At 59.1% G+C, this 9,363-nt stretch overlaps 1 protein-coding gene across 1 annotated transcript in view; it reads left to right on the top strand.

The window, feature by feature from the left end:
- The first annotated feature begins 2,365 nt into the window (after positions 1-2,365).
- LOC126083128 (ral guanine nucleotide dissociation stimulator-like) overlaps positions 2,366-9,363 on the top strand; it is a 30,582-nt gene continuing 23,584 nt past the window's right edge. The window contains exon 1 of the mRNA XM_049896519.1: positions 2,366-2,445. Coding sequence (XP_049752476.1) covers positions 2,366-2,445 — 80 coding nt within the window. The remainder of the gene's footprint in view (positions 2,446-9,363) is intronic.

The raw sequence follows: 9,363 nt of genomic DNA, 5'->3' as shown, positions 1-9,363 counted from the left end.
GCAAACACCATCCGCAGGACAAAGCTGGGCCGGGCTGGCAGCCCAGTGGCCCAAGGGTCCCGGCGCTGTGAGCCCACCCTAGGGTCTCGGGGGGCGCTGTCTGCCACCTAGCAGCTCAGTGCTTTTCCATTTTGCAGCAAGGCCCTGGAAGCTGGGTACATGCTTGGCGACCCCAGCCTGCCCGGATACCAGAGCCCTGGCTCTACAGCCTGGCCTGGTGGCTGGAGAATGGGGCTGTGACCACAACCCAGGAGCAGTGAGCTGCCATCACAGGGTCACCAGGGGCCAGGCCTCACTGTCCCCGTGGACTCCAAGGGACCCCCACCTGGGGGATGATTGTTCTTGTGAGCCCCTGACTGCAGGGCCCCACCTGCCACCCTCATGCCCTCCCCTGTGGCCAAGCAGCCTGCAGAGGTCCAAGCTGTGGGGCTGGAGATCCCTGCGTACAGGCATCCCAAGCCCCGGGAGCAAGTGCCGGGCAAGGGATGGCCCTGCCTTCACGTGGGCGTTTCAAACACGAGACCAAAGTTTACCTGACGGAGACTTCCATGAGGGAGGAGCACCTGGAATACTGAGCTCACGGGGAGATGGTCAGACACAATCTCCTAACAGGAATCGACTTTAAAATCGTGGGTTAAAAAAAACCAAACCCAGTGCCGTCAAGTCGATTCTGACTCATAGCGACCCTATAGGACAGAGTAGAACTGCCCCATAGAGTTTCCAAGGAGCGCCTGGCGGGTTCAAACTGCCAACCTTTTGGTTCGCAGCCGTAGCACTTAACCACTAGGCCACCAGGGTTTCCAAAATCGTGGGTATCAGCCATATTTCCTTCCAGGAGCAGTTAAAGATGAGACAGGAGGTGAGCCAATTAGTGTTGGAGGTTATATTACACATTATAGCTCAGCGGGCCTGCTGCGCCATTAACGAGCTCCACGTGAACCTGATGGTTGGTGGGCACTCCTGGGACATGCCCGGCTGGACTCCCAGTGGGGTGGGTGGTCTCAGCCCGGCCGGGAGGGCAGAAGGGGCAGGTGGCCAAGGCCACTGGGGGTGGTGGAGGAGGGTGCCCCCCCCAGGGAAGGAGGGTCAGACGTGGGCACTAAGCCAGGTCTTCTGCAGCAGGTGGTCTGCTTTAGAGCTTGTTGCAGGTGAGAGTTCATCTGCCTATGGGTGGAGTCAGAGGTCTGGGGTCAGTTTGGGTGGGCTTAGAGGTTCCCTGCTGGCTCCAGGAAAGAGGAGGGACAGGAAAAGCCTAGGGCCTGGAAATACAGGCAGGCGCAGCCCTGGGGTACAGCCCCTCTCAGCACTGGGCTCCACCAGGGAGAAGAAGGGGAAGCCCCCCAGCACCTGGGATCTCCTATCCCTCTGGGGACACCACCAGATTCCAGGCCATTCCACCCCCGGGTCTTGAGGCTGAAGCTGCCCCTCCCACAGGGACGCCCCACCCCTCCAGGTCCCCAGCTGTCTGCACAGGTGGGGAGGGAGGGCAGCAGCCCAGAGGAGCTGGCGCTGGAGCCGGAGGATGGGGAGAAAGAGAACATCAATCCATCCACTCATTCATTCATTCATGGGTGCCAGTCAATAGCACGGACAAGGGCAGAGAGGCCAGGCCCCCAGACCAGCAAATCTGAAGGCCCAGGTGCTGCCAGGTGGGTGGGGCTGGGGGAGGCGAAGGGGCTCCCCACAGCTCTTGGGGTCCCACCCCATTCCCAGATGTTGACCTCAGGCCCCTCATGTCCCTAATGGGGCCTCTGCTTGCTCCTCTGAAAACAGTAGTGATAGCGCCCATCTGTCAGGGCCTGTCAGGTGTCATTACCTGTGTGTGGACAGTACTTGGCTGACTGTGCTTGGCTCCCACCTCCGCCCACCTGGTTCTCCCTAGAGGCACTGTTTATCTAGGTCGCTGGGCTGGAGAAAGCCACACAAGTTTTGGGTTAGTGAGTTTCATGAACTTTGCTCCTTTAAGTGCTAAAACCTGGTAAACCACTTTTTGGAAATTTAAAAAAAATTCGCCTCCCAGCACCAGACTTTCTCAGGAGAGCACCCACAGTGGGGTCTACTTTTGGTGGCAAGGGTCACCGTCAGGGCTGCGCAGGGGCGGGGGGAGGGCTGCAAGCCTGGGCCCCGGCTCTGCGTCCCTCCATCTGTCCCCTCCAGTCCCTCCCTGCTTCTCAGCCACCTCCAGGCCCAGAGTGGGCACCAAAGCTCCGGGCTGCTAGTCCAAGGGGAGAGAATTGCATGGGCTCAGGCCACTCTTGACCGTCTCCAGAACTTTCTGGCTGGAGGCGAGCTCAGCACCTCCTGCAATAGTTGGTATCCTTGTCCCTTCTCGGGGCCTGGCTTCACCTGCCCGCCTCCCCACGCCATGGCGCCTACCCCGAGGCCTGGGCCCAACACTCGACTTCCGCCATGGGCTGCCACCAACAAGACTCAGATGGATCTGAGGTGAGTCTGCAAAGTCTCACACATATAACTTTAAATTTAAAAAGCCATGTGCCGTTTATGGGCTCCTCGGCAGCATCGCGCAGCAGCCCCATAAAGATCATATTCTAGTACGAGCCATTATGCCCGAGTTTACTGTACATACATTTCTAAATGGCTCAGCAAACAGCAGCCTACTGATGGGCAGGGAAGGAGAACCGGTTCGTCTGGGGTAACAAATGATCCTTGATTTGATTTTAAATGCAACGACAGCCACATTTATTTCTTATTTAATCACTTCCCTGCACTGTTGAGGACAGGGCGATATTAAACTCCACGACGCAGAGCCGGCTCTGGAATCCGCTGAAAGAGGCAGAGGAATATATTATGTTTATAGGGTGGCGTGCAATCGTGGAGCAAGGACATAACCAGAATGGGTACTTTTGTCATTTATACAGTAGCTTATATCATTATTTCTTCCTGCTTCCAATTTTTCAGTAATAAAAATATAGGCAATGTGATTCTCTTTGCCTTACAGATAAACCATCTTGATTCTTTATTAAATATTTTTATTAAGCTGAAGTGCTACAAAGCACTTGCGTCAATAAATCAGGCTCGGAGTGGTCGTTTTCCCTCTGCTGGCGCTCCATAAAGCGGCTTCATTTATGAGCGAGCGACACCAAAGAGAAGGCTTCCATGTTCATTACCGGCTCCCGGGTCCCGCCGTACCACCCCGTACTCAGCAGAAGTGGCGCTAACGGGACATTTGTTCTTCAAAATCCGGTCGGCTTGGGCTATGGCTCCAACATTCCCCGTTTCGTCTTCTGTTTAATTAGAAATTGCTGTTCTGGCTTTGCTCACTTGTGCCAGCTGGGAAACACGGCCTGACTGTCTCGGCCGGGCGTGATACGGGACGCTGGAGCCCAGGGGTCAGCCCGTTCTTCTCCCTGGGCGGCGGTTGTGTGTTTGGTGCCTGGAGACCACGCAGAGGCAGGAGGCCACCCGGGCGGGAACCGAGGAGGAGAGGCAGAGCCAGCCTGCAGCTGGAGCCCTGGACAGTGGGAGGTGGGTGTTGGGGGTGGCAGCTGGGGTTGGCCTGGGGAGAGCCCATCTGTCCTTGCCAGGGTGGAGGGCATGTGGGTGACAGGGGACAGGCTGGGATCATGGGAGGGGGGGTGAAGCTTCTTGTTGGAAAGTTGTTCTTTCCCAGCCTCTTTCAGAGATGGAAGGAGAAAGGAGGGCCCATCTCCCTGCAGGGTGCCATAGCCAGCTGTGCCCCACGGTCCTCCTGTTTGCACCCGTGGAGTGTGTCAGAGCTGCCTCAGGCTCCAAGGTGCCAGCCAGTCAGTGGGGACCCTGGTCTCCTACTCCTGGCTGGTGGGTCACCCCACCTGATGGTCCTGCTAGCTCCCAGGGTATCTGAGGGGAGCTGCCCCATGCTCAGGGAGGTGGGCTGGTGGGCTCCAAGGGCCCATCATGAGGGGTGGGGTGATGTGTACCTGCCCCAGACTGTCCATGACTCTGTGGAAAGCCCCTCCCTCGTATCTCCCATTTCATCCTGATGTTGAAGGAGACCCCCCCATGGCCATTTCCTCGAAGACCTGGGTGCCCCTCCGTGTCCAGGCCACCTGCCCTCCATACCTCCCACCCTCCAACCAGCCCTGCAAATGGCCCCATCATCCCTCCACCCTCTGGGACCTGTCTCAGGTGTTGGCCCAACCTGCCTGGGGAGGTCAGAGATCCAGACCTGTGAGCCTCATGGCCACTCCCCATCCATCCCTGTGGCTTCTGCCCCACACCCTGCTTCTCTTCTCCCAGGCCCACCGTCGGAGCCCCAGGCTGCAAACAAGGTCTGGCTCCAAGCTGAGCCAGAAGATAAATTAAGACCTGTTGTCCTTGGTGGTTAATATTTTATGCTCATTTCCAACCATCAAATGGTGCCATTGTGCCAAAGCAGAGAGTCAGGCCAGCCTTCCAGGGAGCGGTGCAGGTTGTTCCCACAGCAAAGATGGCGGCCCTGGCAGGTGCTGGCCCAGGGCAGGAGGCCCCAGCACACATGCACACACCCACAGGTGCACACACACTTACTCACATGTTCACATTCACACGTGCACGCACGCACTCATGCACACACCCACATGTGCACACACATGAGCAGAGAGCCTCTGCCCCGCTGTCCTGTTCCTAAGGACAACTCCACGCTGTCAGGGGACCACCACTCTGTCTCCCCTGGCCCCGGGGCTCAATGTGGTAGCTTTACCGCCTGGAGAGTCCTCCCTGTGAGCGGAGGCCACCTGCCACCAGAGGGCGCCGTGAGGAATGCCCGGCACAGGAACGTCGTTTCCACACTGCAGGCAGTTGTCACACTGCTCACCAGGTGCCGTCCCTCGGGGTGTCCTATGTCCTGTGCTGTGGTCTGCCAGAACACCTTCCCAGAGGTCACCACCAGCACTGGCAGGCTGCACCTGAGCTGGTCTGGCGCCCTCCGAGGCCCCAGCTGGTGTCTTCCAGCTACACTCACCTTGTGGGGCAGGGCCCTGGTGTGGCTGCATACCCCCGCTACAGGGCCAGGCCAGGGGTGAGGCTCAGGTGGGAGGGTCAGGGGAGCCCCCCCATGCCACTGGGGTTTCCCATCTGCTCTCCTCCCCTCCTCCCAGCAGCCCTCAGAGTGCCAGGCCCAGTGCCTGGAGCCCCCCAGGGGTCCCTGGCCCAATATGAGGGCTGGGCTGGGCCTTTATGCAGCTTTGTGGTTACGTTGTGAGATGTCCTACTCTCTATAAAATGCATCTGCCACCGCCCTCTCCTGGGCTCCTCCCAGCGCATTGTCTGAGAGGCAGGGTGACTTTAAAGATGGGGAAACTAAGGCTGGGGAGAGAAGTGGTTTGAGCAAGGACACCTGGCTCATGAGGGCCTCGGCAGGGAGCTGACACTGGGCCCACCCTCAATGCACCCTAGACCCAGCGGCTCATACCAGTATGGCGCTGGGGTCTCAGAAGACTTTGCCAGGGCCTGGGAGCCAGAGGAAACCCTGGTGGCATAGTGGTTAACAGCTCAGCTGCCAACAAAAAGCTCAGCAGTTCAAATCCACCGGGTGCCTCTTGGAAACCCTATGGGGTGGAATTGACTTGATGGCAATGGGTTTGGTTTGGTTTTGGGGACCCAGAGGAGCAGGGACCACAAATGTCAGCCGGGCGTGGTCTGGGAGGCAGGGCCCAGGGCATGCATCAGCCTCTCAAGGGCAAAGGGTCTGGGGGGGCCGGGGGGAGCTGTGCGTGGCATGCAGGCGACAAAGAAGAAGCACAAGTCTCATTACACCAGCTTCTCGTCTCCTAGGGAAAGTGGGGGTGAGCTGTGAGCGCCCAGTGTGTTTGGGGCCAGGCTGGGATAGAGGTGGGGTGTGTCCGGGCACCCCGGGCAGCTGACAGGGTTGGCTCGCTCCCCAGGTGGGCGACAGTCACAGCGTTAGGGCACAGAGGATGGAGCAAGCTGCAGGCTGAGTGAGGTAAAGGAGTCCAGAGGGAAGCTGAGCCCCTGAGCAGACGGGCAGGTTGGGGGCCCAGGGACAGTGATGTGCAGGCCAGGAGGTACTGTCCAACTGCCTGCAACATGCCAGGTCCCCAGGGGTCTAGAGGTGGACAGGGTAGGAGGCTGAAGCCTGGGGAGGGATGAGGGGCTGGTGGAGGCAGGGGCCAAAGTGGAGGTGTCCTGACCCAGGGTGAGTGGGGGTGGGGGATGGGAGAGTTCTGACCCAGGGTGGGTGGGGGTGGGGGATGGGGGCATCCCAGAGCAGATGGGGACCACGGTGGGTTGTCTCAGGCTGCTCTCCACAGCCAGCCATTGGCTCCTTGGCCTCAGGGTGACAAGGAGCAGCCAAGTGCCAGCAGGGTCAGCCCGATGGAGGGGCTGGGGGGTGCTGGGGGCAGGGCTCTGGTGCCTTGGGCTGCTCCTGGTGAGTGACTTTGGGCTAAGCCACTTAACAGCCCGTGCCTCAGTTTCCCCACCTGAAAACCACAGATAGTAACGGTTCTGTCAGGACTGAGTCAGTCTGTGTGTAAAACCTCAGGCCAGCGCCTTCCCACAATAGAGGTTAAGGCTCACCAGCTGCCTGCAGAGAGAGGATGATGGCAGGGCTGGAGAGGGCACGTTGCGGGTGCCGAAATAAAGGGACTCTCGAAGGCGGAGAACTCACAAAAGACCCCTGGAGTCAGATGCTGGCAGCTGCATGGATGGCATTGCCCCTCACTCAAGTGGGAACCCCAGGGTGCAGGGCCTCCTCTGGGGGGGAGGGGAGCCTCTTTGGGGCCCATGGGGGCCCTCAGGGAGCAGAGCTCAGCAGAGGAGGCCTGGGCCTGGTGCTCAGGGAAGAGTTTCCAGAGAGAGCGCCGGAATAACCACATTTTAACCCAGCATCATGTGGACAGTTTTGTTATGAAAAACACCAGAAAGCCATTAATGTAAATCATGAAATATTCAGCAAGGAAGTCACTTAAATGCCTCGCGTTCCCAGAAACAGTGCCGATCACTTCCTGCATCGCGGCCCCAGCACCAGCTATTTGTGCCTCTTCAAGGCTGTTGTCACAGGGCTGGAAGATTAGATCACCGGGTGGGGGGGAGGGTGCCCTTGTGGTTGAGTGAGGGAGTGGGGGTGAGACAGAGACAGACAGACAGAGAGGTACTTCTAAGGGGCAGCGGTCCCCACCTCCCCTCTCTACATTGAGAATGGCGCCTGGTTTGGGGGGCAGTGGGGATCACCCCTGCTCCCTCACTCACCCTGTTAGGACTGGTGGCACGAAATCTGATTTCACCAGAGGCTCAATGTCACCAGCTTTGGAGTCACACGGACCCAGGGTCAAGTCCTGGTTCCACCCCCACTGGCTTGTGAGTTTGGGAGGGTTACCTAATGTCCCTGAGCCTCGGCTCCTGAGGATGAAGTGAGGAACATGGGCAGATCTCGCTGGGACCAGCTCACAGAAGTGCTCAGAGCTGGCTCCCCAGGGCAGGGGTGGAAGGCGAGACTGTGTAGACTCAGGGGCTGAGTCCACTCCCCACTGTTACATCCACAAACCCAGTCTTGTGGTCTGTTCACTGGGTCTTGGCACACTGGAGCATGTCTGGGCATCAGTGATGGACAGAGTCTGGGGCAGCCAGGGGACCTGGCCCCCAGCCACCACCCAGGTGGGTGACCTTGGGGACGGCCACTTCACTGCCCTGGCCTTCTTCACCTGGTCAGCAGGGGGCTTGCACCCAATCATTTGCAGCTTCCCTCCCTTCGAGGTGGGCAAAGGGGTGGGCCCCCAACCCCAGACACCTGGACACTCTCCCCAGTACCTCAGGCCTGGCTTGGGCCACCAGTGGGCAGCCTTCTCCTTTGTTGGGGAGAGTCCAAAGGGTCCCTCTCCCCTCGATTTCTCCCCAGTTCTGGGGGACTGGGGGCAGAGCGTGTGCAGGTGTCTAAAGGTCTGTCTGCAGGGGGCGTGGTGCGGGGAGGTCTCCATCACCCAGTCAGTGGGCTTGAGCCATTTGCTGCCCATGCTCCCAGGAGCCCACGGGGCCGGGCAGCCTGCCCTACATGGAGAGAGGAGATGGCTGGGGGTCCAGAAGCCTGGTGGGGCGTGGGGCTGACATGTTCCCTCAGCCCCAGGGTACCCCCCAAGTGTCAGAGGACCCAGGGCTCCCAGGAGGACACCTCACCTCCAAAGCCTCTCTGGTCTTCTGGGCTCGTCTGGGGAGTTCCATGGGGCCATGTGCCCCCTGTGCCCAGAGCTCTAGGGCCTCCTTCCTCTGGGCTGCACCAATAGCAACTGGGTGTGGGGCCTAGGTGTCTCAGCAGCGTCTCTCTGTGCCCTGGCTCCCACTGGTCGCCCGCTGTGGCTCTGGCTCACAGCAGATGTTCCAGCCCTGGCCTGGTGTACTCATCGTCAGCAGATAGCAGTGATGGTCCTGCTGCCCACAGTGCCACTGTCCAGGGGCCTCCTGGAGCTTCAGTCCCAATGGGAGCCTTCCCTTCTTGAAGCACCAGACCCTCCGTAAATGCTGGTGGTGGTGACGACAGCTGCCAGGTGTCACATTCACCATTAACTCCACCTGGAAACTTCCTTCTGAAGCCCTCACAGCAGTCTGGGGAACAGACAAGGCCAGGATTTGCACCTGAGGCTACTGGGTGGCTAAGTCACACTCTCCACACCATCCTGCCTGGCCTCATGTAACCTCCTGCAAAACCACACAAAACAAGCTAAAAAGCTCCAGTTTTGAAGACGAGGACGGTGACATGTGTTGGCAGGGGCCAGGCATGTCCGGGAGTGGCCCTTAGACAGGAATACGCAGGAAGCTGGGAGTTGAAGGGGTGACTCCGGCCAGGGCCCAGAGGGTGTTTCAGCACTGTGGAGAGAGACCTGGTGTCCCTGGTTGGACCCAGTCCCCAGGAGGCCCAGGACCTATCTGAGGTTCACTGACAAGGGCAAACACTAGGCCCGACTGCCCAGAAATCTCTGGCCAACTGGGTGCTCAACATGGCCCCCTGGCTGGAAGACACTCTTCCCTGGGCCGTGCATCCTGGGGACTCCCCAGCCCTGTGGAGGGACGAGTGGTTGTGGAAGACCCTGGCAGGGCAGGTGGCACCAGAACAGAGCCCAAGGGGCTTGGGTCCCGCCCTGCCCCTCTCTGAGCCTCTTCACTCCACTCCATCAATGTTCCCTGAGCTTCCTGGAATGTGGGGTTTCCATCCCCTCCGCATGCAGGACGGGACCCAGTGTGGCCCTCACGGGGGCAGGAACGTCCAGTTTCTCTTCTCTTTGCCCTAATCTCAGTCTCACCTGGGGAGGTGGACCTCCTGGTGATGCCACCACCCTCTGCGATGGGTCATTTTATGTGTCCACTAGACTCTCTGGCATCTGCTGTTTGGTCAAATACTGGTCTAGAGTCTGTTACCACAGAGTTACATGT

The sequence above is a fragment of the Elephas maximus genome, chromosome 9, assembly GCF_024166365.1.
Source record: "Elephas maximus indicus isolate mEleMax1 chromosome 9, mEleMax1 primary haplotype, whole genome shotgun sequence".
Classification (NCBI taxonomy): domain Eukaryota; kingdom Metazoa; phylum Chordata; class Mammalia; order Proboscidea; family Elephantidae; genus Elephas; species Elephas maximus.
Note: the sequence above shows the minus strand (reverse complement) of the source record. Positions and strands in the feature narration are given on the sequence as shown.